Consider the following 13,200-nt stretch of genomic DNA (forward strand, 5'->3'; position numbering starts at 1 on the left):
GAAAGCCCACCCACCCCCTTGCCACTCGCTGGGGAAGGGGATAAGCATCCGATGGCCCAACCCTCATCGTAAATAGGCAAAGGGACCCCGGTTCTGTGCCATTCTTCTTTTTCGGAAAGCAACCAGCTGCCCAATTCAGGGTTTGGCCGTCTAAAACACGTTGATTCTGGATCTGTTGATCTCACTTTTGGGGCAAGTTAAGAACTTCAGAAGAGCAACTGGGTTGGTCAGACCCAGGCTAGTTCCTTCCCATTGGGATCCCTGGTTTTCACAGGGAGAAGAACTTGCCTCCGGGTTTTTAAGGAGTGATTGGGCAACCGTTGGTCTGAAATGGGTATAGGGCTTCCTGCCTGAGCAGGGGGTTGGACTAGTAGACCTCTAAGGCCCCTTCCAACTCTTGTTATTCTGTAACTAGGAAGGGGGGAGAGAAGTGGGCCTTCCTAGCTCACTTTAGTGCATTTAAGGCTACGAACTCTGCTTGTGAATTTCACGGCAACAATTGAAGTTTGCTAGTTGAAGGGAAGCTTTCTGGATCACTCACCTGATTTGTCCAGCAAAGCCTGGCACGAACAGTGAATTGGTATTCCAGACTTCGGAAGAAAGGAAGGAAGGAAGGAAGGAAGGAAGGAAGGAAGGAAGGAAGGAAGGAAGGAAGGCAAAAAATAATAGAATAACAGAGTTGGGAGGGATCTCAGAGATCTTCTAGTCCAACCCCCTGCTCAAGCAGGAGACCCTATGCCATTTCGGACAAATGGCAAAAGGGCCAGGAGTGCGAAACACTTGAAAAGCAAGAGGCTGATCCCTCCGTGCCGTTGTTCTCGAAAGACGCAGGTGCAACAGGAACCTGTTCCTCTCCAGCTCTCTGATGGGGAGAAATTCAGGGGGTGTATTGTTATTATTATTTTTAAAGGAAGGCTGATTAGCCGTCATGGTCCTTTTAATTGATTGCTGATTTGTTTCCACCTGTTCCTAGTTCTAAAATCTTAACTCCAGGGTCTTTTTGAGATAATTGGGAGAAGCAAGGCAAGGAAACGGGTAATTAAGCAATTTAAGAATGCCCCCGACTGTTATCAGAAAATATTTTCTTTTGTGCCCCCCCCTCCACAAAGAGTAATAATGAATGCAGCAAGACAAAAACATCTTCTAAACGCCTGGCTCTCCCCCCCCCCTTCTCCATTCTCGGCTTTGAGCAAACGGTTTGTTTCATAGAACGATTCAGGCTTGGAAACGCAATTGGAGGCTGCAAGCATAGGGACTAGAAACTTGAGGGCTTTCTTCCTTTCTTCCTGCATGCTGGCTGGGGAATTCTGGGAGTTGAAGTCCACCCATCTCAGAGTTGCCAAGCTACCCTGCTCTAGAGTAGGGGGCTGTTCAAGCTGCAGAGCTGCTGTGGCCCTGGGATGCTGTAAAGATTGTAACTCTGGAAAACAGTCCTAAGTCCCTTTTTTTCAGTACCGTCGTAACTTTGAACGGTCCCTAAATGAACTGTTGTAAGTCGAGGACTGCCTGTGTGGCGAAGAGAAAGAAACCTGACAGAGATTTCTGTCCCCCTCCCCCTTGTCTTTCAGAAGGCCGTGTCCGTAAAGGGCATCGGGGACGGAGGGCCTTCTGAGTGACCGGCGGGCCTTGGGTGTCCGGTGCCGGGCGGATGGTCCCCCCTGGGCGCGATGGCCTCCCTCTACGGCAGCGAGGGGGTCAAGTGCTTCAGCGTGGAATGGGACTTCCTGCAGGGCCTGCTGGTCAAGAACCAGCCGGTGCCCTGGTAAGTTGGCATCTCGTGGGCACCGGGCTGGGTGGCAGGGCCTGCTCTGGTGACCGGGAGCCTCCCTTTCGTCGAGGTCCCCTTAGACCCCAGCAGGCTCTCTGAGCCTACCTCGAAGGGGTCTTTGGAAGGTTGGAGGGATGCCGGGACCCTCCTTGCGGGCACCGACCCCTCTGGGGAACGACGAGGGCTGGAGGGGCCAGGTTGGGGAGGGGCTGTTACAGCTCAGAAAGGAAGGGGGAGATAAATGGGGGGAGGTTGGCCCGGAACTCGAGCCCTCTCTGGGGTCTCTAGCTTGATGCAGGAGGGGGGACGCCCCCAAATCTGTATTTGGGGGGTGCATGTTAAGCCTAGGTAACATAGGCACAGATCACAAGCCGTGGCTGTCTCGAGGGATGAGGCCAGTTGTAGGCACCCGTCTTGGGTACCCCGGATGGGCCTTTCTGGTTTGTATGGACAAAAGGGGGCACCAGGGGGGGGCAGGAGAAAGAGCCCCCAACTCTCCTACCTTTCCAGTTGTTGAGGGGGTGTTTTGGGTCAAATGTTCAGTGAAAAAGTTTGACAGATTTATGATGCCCGTGTTTAAATTCCTGGGTCTCGGGACTGGCACCTGCCTAGCTAGACTTGGACTACAGCTCCCATCATCCCGGAGAGTACTGGCTGGGGTGCATGGGAGTTGGAGAACTCCCATTCTCCCTCAGCTCAACCCACTTTCCTTGATGCCTGTCTCCCTCTTTTCCTTCCTTCCTTCCTTCCTTCCTTCCTTCCTTCCTTCCTTCCTTCCTTCCTTCCTTCCTCCTTTTCCTCTCTTCTCTATTTCTCCTCTCTCCCTCTCTCCCTCCCTCCCTCCCTGTCTTTCTTCCTTCCTTCCTTCCTTCCTTCCTTCCTTCCTTTCTTCCTTCCTTCTCTATTTTTCCTTCCTTCCTCCCTTTCTGACTCACTCCCTTCCTTCCTCCCTCCCTCCCTCCTTATCTGACTCCTTCCTTCCTTCCTTCCTTCTCTATTTTTCCTTCCTTCCTCCCTTTCTGACTCACTCCCTTCCTTCCTTCCTTCCTTCCTTCCTCCCTCCCTCCCTCCTTGTCTGACTCCTTCCTTCCTTCTTCCCTTCCTTCCTTCCTTCCTTCCTTCCTTCCTTCCTTCCTCCCTTCCTTCCTTCCTTTCTTCCTTCTTTTCCTCCCTCCCTCCTTGTCTGACTCATTCCTTCCTCCCTCTCTTCCTTTCTTCCTTCCAGCCTGCAGGCTCTACGGAAGGAAAAATCCCGCAACGCAGCTCGCTCCCGCCGAGGCAAGGAGAACTTTGAGTTCTATGAACTGGCAAAACTATTGCCCCTGCCCGGTGCCATCACCAGCCAGCTGGACAAGGCCTCCATCGTCCGGCTCACCATCACCTACCTGAAGATGCGCCACTTCGCCCTCCACGGCGACCCACCCTGGACCCTGCGGGCAGAGGGCCCGGCCCCGGCAGGCAACGGTGGGTGTCGGGCACTCCTTGGGGGGGGGCAGTGCCCTGTGGTGCAGGGGGCAGGATGGGAGGGGGATGGGCACTGACCACGGGGGAGCTTGGACGGAGGGCAACCCGGGCGGGGGAGCTGAGGGGAACTGGAGGGAAAGCCCAGCCTTTATTGCAAGCAAAATGAAAACGAGAGCCAGGTTGGTGTCCTGGTGAAGGCACCAGGCAAGAATCTGAGAGGTCCTGAATTCTAGTCCTGCTCTGGACACAAAGTCAGCGGGGTAAACTTGAGTCAGCCACCCCTCCTGAGCCCTAGGAAAGAGGCAAAGGCAAACTACTTCTAAACCAAACTTGTCAAGGAAACTGCAGGGGCTCATCCAAGCAGTCTCTGAGAACTGGACACAACTGAACGGAGGAAACGGATACACACAAACACACACCAGCCGACACGTTGTCGCCTCTTCTAAAAGACCCCCTCCCTGCCTTAACCATTCACCGCTTTGCACCCCCAGTTCGGTCCATGTTATTAATATAAATATGAATCAGATGCCAAACATCTGAATTTTGATCAGGTGACCCTGGGGGTGCTGCAACGGTCGTTAAGTGAAAAAAATGGTCGTAAGTCACTTTTTTTGGTGCCGTTGTAACTTTGAACGGTCACTAAATGAACTGCTGTTAAGTCGAGGACCGGTTGTCCAGCCTCTTTCTTCACAATTTGTAAATTATTAGGGAGAGAAATCACAGAATGGGGACCCTCGGAGACCATCTAATCCAGCCCCCTGCCCAGCACCTCTCAGCCCGGCCAACTGAATGCTCCATTCCAGCACACAGGCAGCGCAGCCCACCGCCCCGACCCGCCTGCCCACAGCCCCTTACCCAGGCAAAATAGCATTGATTAGCCAGGCAATAAATCGCCATTTAAATAATACCGCTTCAAAATGTGTAATTAAATAAATTAACTGCCGGGGAAGAATACGGCTTGCGGCATTTTCTGATTACTATCATTAGCTCCGGGGTAATTACCAGCCCAATAACGAGGGTGCTGAGCAATAGGGATAACATCTGCCTATTGTTTTGGGGGAGATGGGCTGGGAGGGGGGAGCCCTCCCTTCATACCCCCCCCTTTTCAACAGCAGATTCCAGCACTAAAGGAGATGGGTCTGGGGGAGAGGGGGGAGGCATTTTGTTCCTCTCTTACTCTCTCTTTCCACCCCAGCTCAGGTGGGGGGGAGGCACCCCAAATCTGCAAGGAACTCATCTTCGTCATGGTTGCCTTTGCAAAATGGAGGCTGCAAACAACTTCTTAAAACTGGGGGTAGCTGTGCTCTCCTGAATCTGGGGATCTGGTGTCCCAGTTTAAAAACAGGTTGGGGTCCAAAATGGCTCAAGTATTTTGCCCCATAAAAGAGGGGCTTGATCGGGGGAAGGATGCCTGCCGCTTCATGTGTTTGCGTTTTTACAATGAGGACTAGAAGCTTGTATGAAAGGGGTCCCGGAGAAAAAGGCTTGGCCTCTTTGACCAGTTGAAAGGAAATATGCCAGGCAGGATGAATTGTTATCATAAGACGTGGTGGGCAGAGGTTTTTCAAGAAGAATTTTGGGAGAAGTCAGGGGCTGCTTATTCACCATTATGCCACTATTCCAAGAATGTTTGTCTATAATATTTAAGAGTAATGTCCTAGCTCAGTCAGCATCTGCTGGTGGTTTTCCTTCCTTCCTTCCTTCCTTCCTTCCTTCCTTCCTTCCTTCCTTCCTTCCTTCCTTCCTTCCTTCCTTCCTTCCTTCCTTCCTTTGCTGGAACCAAAGTATCATCATTTTATATCTTGCATGACTGCAGTCTTCCACCTACACACATAAACACACAAACACACACAGACTGCAGAGAGTTATCGGCCAGCGCTCCCCCCCTTAATTACCCTCTCTGTCTGGGGTGGGGGGGGCAAGGTCCTAATCAATTGCATTAGCAGGATTAGCAGCAGGGTTTTGTTTTGGGGTTTTTTCAATTTCCCACAGCGAGTCTCTTCCTGGGACTTTGTTAGGGGGGTGGGGGTGGAAAACCCGATTAAGGTCATGCTGATTAATCAGTCACTGCTTTATTAAACCTCTGGAGGGAGAACAATTGTTCAAATTGCCCCTAATTTGACAAGGAAAATGGAGCCTGTTTTTTTTTAATTCCGCTTTTCCCGGAGTCACTTCACTCTTGCGGGGGACTCGGCAAGAGAGAAAAGCAAAACCATACGAAATATGGGATGGGTCTGGAGCTGAAATGGACGGTCCTTTTAGGGATCTGGTGAAGGGCCGCAGGGCAGATCCAGAAGCGTTTTCCAGGGTAGTCAGAAAAGTCAAGATGAGCCACACAATAAAGCCACATCCCTTTGACTTTTTTTTTTTTTTTAAATTCCCTCACATGCAAACTCCGCTCATGATCCAAAATTTGACCAACGTGTCATAAATACCTGTCAAAATAATAAAAGCAGGATATAAATAGATAAATGCATGTACGTAAATAAATAAATAAATGTAAGTAAACGCATGGTTGCCAAATGCCCAAATCTTGATCACGTGATCCTGGGGTTGTTGCGGGGGTCGTAAATGCCAGGACCAGTCGTAAGTCATCTTTTTCAGTCCCGTTGTAACTTTGAACGGTCGCTAAACGAACGGTCGTCAGTTGAGGTCAACTTGCATTTGTTAATTGCTGAATATCTCATGAAGCAACTGATGGGAAGGGGCAGGGAAGCGAGCACGTTTGTTCCACGTGCGTATAGATCTGTTTGCGCGTCGAAGCAGTATGAGTCCCAGATGCTTCAATCTATCATCCCCACCTTGAAGAGACTGTTTCAGAGTCATTTCAATCCTGGCTTCCTCGTTTGGATCTTGAAAAAGACAAAGATTTTGGAGCCCTCTTATAAAGTTGAAAAAGAGGTCCACGTGGGCGTTTCGATCTCCAAACGATTAGGATCGCGATGGACGTGGCTGGCCCAGTTGAATTTTTAGCGGTGTGTCCTTCTTCCTCTTCTTCGTCACTGTGAGAAAAAGAGGTCAGGACTTTGGAAAAAGTGCCGAGAACAGCAACCAAGATGACTGGGGGGACTGGAGGATAAAATATATACGAAGAATATTTGAAGGAATTAGGAATGGCTAGTTGATTGAAAAGAAAGACTAGGGAGACGTGATAGCCGGGCTCCAAGATTTGAGGGGCTGCCATACAGAAAAGGGGGTCCACCTGTTCTCCAAAGCACCTGAACTCAACACAAGAAGCAACCAATGGGAACTTATCGAGGCGAGAAGCAACCTGGAACTAAGGAGAATTTTTCTCCATTTCTTCTCGCTGTGAAATGTCCTCATAATGTAGATGTCTGTGGAAAATCTCAGTCATCCAGGCCATAGTTATCCCAAAGATGTTCTTTCAGGAGGCAACTGGACTTCCTTGTTTTTCTTTGAAGACGTTTCGCTTCTCATCCAAGAAGCTTCTTCAGTTCTGACTGGATGGTGCGGATATAAATCCTTCCATTTCCCCACCACCCAGTCAGAGCTGAAGAAGCTTCTTGGATGAGAAGCGAAATGTCTTCAAAGAAAAACAAGGAAGTCCAGTTCCCTCGTGAAAAAGCATCTTTGGGACGTCCTAATGCAGCTTTCACCACAACGCTGGTCCTCTGGCAAGGTCGCCTGACCCTACGGAGCTCATGCAGAGTTGTGGGGTGCTGCTTTCCACCTTTTCTCAACTGGCAGCCCAGACCACCCCGACGAGTAAACCACTCGGGGATCCTTCCCTGCAACTCCACTCACACACACACACCCCCTGCCCCAGATTTGGGCTGTCGGAAAGGAGGGGAACGTGGGTGGAGAGGTTGACTCGCTCAACTTGGCTCCCATCCAGGCCAGCCACTTAGCCTGATTGATGCAGCTTGCTTGGTATGGGCAGGGTGTGCGATGTCTCTCGCACCCGGAGCCGGCAGCAGGACACGTCTGGGTGAAGGAAGGCAAGGTGGAACAAGCAGAGGAGGCTGAAGGACTGGCTGGGCGGCGCGAAGCGTGGAACAAAACAAACAGCCGTGTAAGGACTGTGTGAAAAGCAGGCTGTTCATCCATGCCCCATGGCATCGATGGCCTGACTGCCAAGCTAGGAGCCCACCAGTGCCAAACTGTGCCACATTTCCGTCTTTCTCCTCTCCTTCTCTTCCTTTCCCACCTAGAACTGATGATGTTACCTAGTTTGGTAATGAAACGTCTGCAAGGAAACCACCAAGCTCAGAGATCACCAAGGACCCCACAGTCAACCTCCTCCTCCTCCTCCTCCTCCTCCTCCTCCTCCTTCACAAACCCCACTCCTTCCTAGCAATATTGATGTAACTTAGTTGGGTTATGAAATGTCTGCAAGAAAACCACCCAGCTCCAAGAGCACCGTGACCCTAAAGAAACTATTTGTATAACTATAGATGTATCCTGGAAACTGCTAGGGAGGGGCCGTTGGACCCTCTTCCTCCCTACCAGCCATTCCGAGCTCTGCTGCCACTTTGCCCTCCGGTAAGCAGCCCTTCCCTCCTGGGAATCCAGACCACATTCCACTACAGTTCCCTTAAAGAGGGTTGCAAGGTTTACGGTGAATGCAACCCTCGGCTTCTGACTAGCCAGCAGAGGCCCCTATGACCTCCAGAACCATACGTAGGATCGATCCTGCTCTCCCCACCTCCATCCCTTTTCCCGTCTCCTGCTTGAGCAGGGGGTTGGACTAGAAGACCTCCACGGTCCCTTCCCCGTGATTCCCGTAAACTCTGCCAACCTTGCTCTTTTGCCTCTCAGCTGCAGCTCACTCCGCTACAGCCTGGCTGGGAAGAAAGGGCTGCAGCTGTGGGCCCATCATCCATGGTCTTGCTGGCGGCTTTATTCTCCCATATAATTACGCGCTTGGGGGAAAGAATTCGGTGATTACGCCGAGCCGGCCGCGCGCCGTGTCGCAGCTTGGATAATCTCACCGGATTTTGACGTTAACCCTCTGAATGCTTCTTCCCCTTGGGGTTGGGGGTGAGGGGCCTGGACCCTCCATTGGAGTAGGGAGCCCCAGGGGTTCAAATGCATCTTCATGGCACAGCCTTTTGTACAGGGTCCAGCATTCGGCCTCTAGACTCTTTCATCTTTTCCGGTTATTTTACTTTTTTCAGAGTGCGCGTTGCTTAATTTTTCTCGCTCGGTCCTTCCTAGAGTACTCGAAGGAAAGTTGGTCAGTTTATAGCGGTCACCCCTTTCGTTCGTTCACGGATAATCACAGGCAGTCCTCAACTTACCACCACAATCGGGATAGGGATTTCCCTCGCTAAGCAAAGCGATCCCTTGCTAAGTGAGTGGCGCCCGAATTTACAAACCCTTTTCGCCGCGGTTGTTCGGCAAATCAGTTGCAGTTGTTAAGTGAATTTGTGGCTGTTAAGTGAGTCCAGCCTCCCCTGTTGACTTTGCTCGAGGGAACCTGGATGGGAAGATTAGAAATAGTGATCAGCTGATCCCAAAGGCTGCAACTGTCATACATGTGAGCCGGTTGCCAAGTGTCCGAATTTTGATCACGTGACCACAGGGACGCTGCAGTGGTCGTGTGAAAAATGGTCATAAGTCCCTTTTTTTCAGCGCTGTTGTATCTTCAAGTAGTCATTTAATGAATGGTTGTAAGTCAAGGATGACCTGAACACGCCCACTATATTTAAATATTTATTTCCAGATGGGAGAAATACCTCTTAGGACAGGGGTAGGCAACCTTGGCTCTTTTATGACTGGTGGACTTCAACTCCCAGAATTCCTGGGCCAGCATGGCTCAGCATGGAAACCTCTCCCTTTCTCCTCAACACGGCTGGCTCAGGAATTCTGGGAATTGAAGTCCACAAGTCATAAAAGAGCCAAGGTTCCCCACCCCAGTACTTAGGAGAAAAAAACATCCTTCTTCAGTGGAAGATGTTTTCTCATTCTTTCCTTATAATTATTTAAATTTATAGTTGCCAAACGTGGCCACTTGAAGAGTTGTGGACTTCAACTCCCAGAATTCCCCAGCTAGCTCTGTGAGATGTAGTCCACACATCGTAAATTTTTGCTAGCGTACTGACTGACGAATTCTGGGAGTTGAAGTCCACAAGTCTTCAAGTGGACAAATTTGGGGACCCTTGGTTTAAAATAAAGCCCACCCACTCTCAGGAGAATCTCCTGTTGCATTTCGTGTCTGTGTTTGATCCTATAATTAAAAGCATTTAATGCAAGAATTAGAAAGCTGCTCACATAGGGATCAAAGTTGCATTTATTGACAGGCAAATTCATTTGCTCTGCGTGCCAATCATAACGGCAGGTGTTGATCCCCCCCATCACAAGTCCCACGTATCCTGATGACGTCATGCAGATCTGCAACCTTGGCCAGATGACGTCATCAGGCAGGGTTGACATTCCAGGGGTTTCATTTCCCCATTTTCCTGACATTTTGCCTTTTCAGGAATGCTGTGGGCTTCTTCGGTTGAAAAAAAAAACCAAAAACAGGAAGGGGGGAAACCCTCTTTTTTTCCAATTTATTTTTTTCCCGTCTCTCTATCTCTCTCTTCTTTCTTTCTTTCTTTCTTTCTTTCTTTCTTTCTTTCTTTCTTTCTTTCTTTCTTTCTTTCTTTCTTTCTTTCTTTTTCTTTTTTCTGTCCTTTCTTTCTTTCTTTCTTTCTTTCTTGTCTTTCTTTTTTTGTTGTTGAAAAAACTGTTTAAAAAGCTGGCAAATTGCAAACTTTAAAAGAGGGTGGGATGGGGGGGATTAACAATATGCCCCCCCCAGCTTCTGCCCCGTTCCCTTCCCCATAATGTGAGCAGCTTTCTAATTCTTGCATTAAATGCTTTTAATTATAGGAGCATTCTGTCTGACCTGTGGGGTTATTTCCAGAGAGGAAAAATGAAGGAATTAAAGAAAATGACAGAGGAAATTGCAGCAATTAGCGGGACTGGTATTGTTCCCGATTGTCTGTCAAGTAGGTCTCTGTTTGTTAGTTACAAGTAAATTCGTACAGATAACTGTTCTGAAATGGCATCTCCGAAGCTGCCACAGTGATTTAAAAAGACAGAAAGAGAGAGAGAGAGAGAGAGAGAGAGAGAGAGAAGAGGAAAAAATATGATTTTTATTTTTTGTTTTTTTTTTTTCCCCTTGGAAAACCAGTTGCCTCAAAAGACTGGGGCTGTTTCCACCCCATGTCTAAAGCTGTCTAAAGCGAACTTTGGGGTTAGCTTCTAGCTACAGGTTGTCTTTGACTTACAACCCCCGATTCAGCCCAAAACTTCCATTGCTAAGCGAGACAGTTGGGAAGTGAGTTAGGGGAAACTTTTGGGAAGTGAGCCCCATTTTTACGCCCTTTCTGTCCACCGTTGTTAAATGAACCAGTGCAATTGTTAAGAGGGAAGCCGTTCCATCGATTCATTCATTCACTCTCAGGAAATTCCTCCTTAGTTCTAGGTTGTTTTTCTCCTTGGATTAGTCTCCATCCGTTGCTTCTTGTCCGCTTTGGAGAACAGGTGGACCCCCTTTTTTCTGGGAAACCCCCTCAAATACCGCAGGATGCTATCATGTCCCCCCTAGTTCTTATCTTTATGAGACCAGACATTCCCAGTTCCCTCAATTATTCATTGTATGGTTTAGCTTCCAGCCCCTTTAATCACAGGAGTGTCCAAGCTTGGCCACTTGAAGACTTGTGGACTTCAACTCCCAGAATTCCCCAGCCAGGGGAATTCTGGGAGTTGAAGTCCACAAGTCTTAAAACGGCCAAGCTTGGGCACCCCTGCTTGATCATCTTGGTTGCTCTTCTCTACACTTTCTCCAGAGTCTTAACTTCTTTTCTGTTGCGTGGCGACGAAAGCTGGACGCAGGATTCCAACTGTGGGCTTAACCACCTAAAATTTTTTTTACTAATAAACGAACGCACAAATAAATAAGAAACAAAACAGCCCGCAAACTCTTTGGAACTTCTGAACAGGCAGTTGTGCCATAGAAACATCGGAGATGCCATCAGGAAAGAGCTCCGGACTCCACTGTGGATCAAAGCATGCGCCCTGTTTGGCATTCCGCACACGTGTGGGTCCCTTTGAGCCCACCTTCCTTCCCCTGCTTGGCCCCCAGCCAGTTGTGGGGGGGGCACGGTGAGGCTTCAGGAAAGGTTAACTTAGGGGCTGTGGAGCTTTTCAGCTTGATCGGGGGTCTCTCGTGAATGCCTGAATGCCGGGCTGGTAAGTATTCGCCTCTCGTCTGGCAGGAATGCGCAGGACACAATGGCTCATCCTGTCCTCCCCCCTTCTTTCTCCCTCCTGTTCTATCCCCCAAATGTAGTGCCTTCCTTTGCCTCTGCCCCCCCTCGTCCTAGGTAAGGGTCCTGGCCAGAGACCCTCCTTCACAGACACCAGCCAAAAGCCCTGTTTATTCGTTCCTTCTCTAGATATTCCTGGATCAAATTAACCCACATCTATCATCTCTATCTATCTATCTATCTATCTATCTATCTATCTATCTATCTATCTATCTATCTATCTATCTCTATCTAATCTTCTCTATCTTATCTAATCTATCACTATCTATCATATATAATCTATCATCTATCTATCTCTATCTCTCTATATGTATCTATCTATATCTATCTATCTATCTACAGTATTATCTATCTATATCTATATATCTATCTAATCTTCTCTGTCTTCTCTAATCTATTGCCATCTTATCTATAATATATCATCTATCTATCTGTGTCTATCTTATCTATCTATCTATCTATCTATCTATCTATCTATCTATCTATCTATCTATCTATCTGTATCTATCTTATCAATCAATCTATCTGTATATTTATATCTACTGTTTAGGATCCTCCAACTCTGAGCTGAGGTTTGGAATCTGAGGCCTAACTTGGAGAAGAGAAGCAGAGTAGGCATATAAATTGAACGAACGAATGAATGAATGAGCGAGCAGATATCACAGGAGCGTTGATTCCTCCTAGCCTGATCCAGCCCATAGCAAGGGATCTCTCAGGCTTCATGGCCCCAAGAAGCTGAGCGGGAGGGTGGCCACACTGGATCCTCCTTGCTGACGCTGAGATCTTGGTTTCTCTCCAGCTTCTGGTCGGAGAAATATGAACACGCTGCTGACGGAGCTCTTTGAAAAGCACTTAGGGGGCCACATCCTGCAGGTAAGTCCGCTTTGTGTCCTCCAGGCTGGGTTCACCAAGGCGCCAGAATAAGTTCCTCCCTCCCTCTCTCTCTGTCTGAATCCTTCCTTCCTTCCTTCCTTCCTTCCTTCCTTCCTTCCTTCCTTCCTTCCTTCCTTCCTTCCTTCCCTCCCTCCCTCCCTCCCTCCCTCCCTTTCTTCCTTCTCCATCCCTTCCCTGCCTCCCTCTGTCATAAGTTTGAACCATCTTTAAGCAACCAGTCATAACTTGAGGACTGTGCAAACCAAATCAATAAATAAATCTTCAGTTAACTCTAGACAGGAATGCGAGCCTCCACACCTCTGCCTCTGTGCGCATCAAGTGTGCAAATTGTGAAGGTAGCACAGGAACACAAAGGAGCGGCTCCGAGGCCTTATTTCCTGGTTCCTGCCACTCTCCAGCAAAGTTTCCGATGGGCAACTGAGGCTGGCCACGGATCCCTCCAGACCCCCAAGCCCCCCACCTCCTTCTCCCTCCAGACCCAGAAATTCTGCCTTCAGGAAATGGCTCTGGGCTCGGCTGGTTCAGCCAGGCTGGGTTTGGGGGTGGGGGGAACCCCTCCCTCCCTCCCTCCCTCCCTTGAGGGAACTTAATTAGCCCGCGGTCGATGCAGGTACAGAGAGCCAGGGAGGTGTGGTAGGCGAGGGGACCAATTGAGTTAGGGGCTTTGCTCCAGCCTCGGCACAGAGGGAAACCGAGGCCCTAACCTGGTTTGGCAGCTCGGCCAGGTGGGGGGTCCCTTCTGAAATAGATTTCTTCCCTGGCCCCCCAGTGTCGCCGGCCGCCTCCGCCAGCCCC

General features: G+C 49.3%; 1 protein-coding gene across 6 annotated transcripts in view; it reads left to right on the forward strand.

The window, feature by feature from the left end:
• Positions 1 to 13,200, forward strand: part of NPAS1 (neuronal PAS domain protein 1) — a 40,317-nt gene that overhangs the window by 8,582 nt on the left and 18,535 nt on the right. For 5 of the 6 annotated variants that reach the window (XM_039325073.1, XM_039325074.1, XM_039325075.1 and 2 more), the window contains 3 exons: positions 1,569 to 1,762; positions 2,994 to 3,232; positions 12,311 to 12,384. In XM_039325073.1, the coding sequence (XP_039181007.1) occupies positions 1,668 to 1,762; positions 2,994 to 3,232; positions 12,311 to 12,384 (408 nt within the window). In that variant the 5' untranslated portion in view covers positions 1,569 to 1,667. Of the gene's footprint in view, positions 1 to 1,568; positions 1,763 to 2,993; positions 3,233 to 10,129; positions 10,189 to 12,310; positions 12,385 to 13,200 lie in introns of those variants that run through there. The other variant, XM_039325079.1, reaches the window with a different exon arrangement.

This window comes from Crotalus tigris, unplaced genomic scaffold (assembly GCF_016545835.1).
Source record: "Crotalus tigris isolate CLP2741 ecotype Arizona unplaced genomic scaffold, ASM1654583v1 scf7180000024316.1084291, whole genome shotgun sequence".
In the NCBI taxonomy this organism is placed as follows: Eukaryota; Metazoa; Chordata; class Lepidosauria; order Squamata; family Viperidae; genus Crotalus; species Crotalus tigris.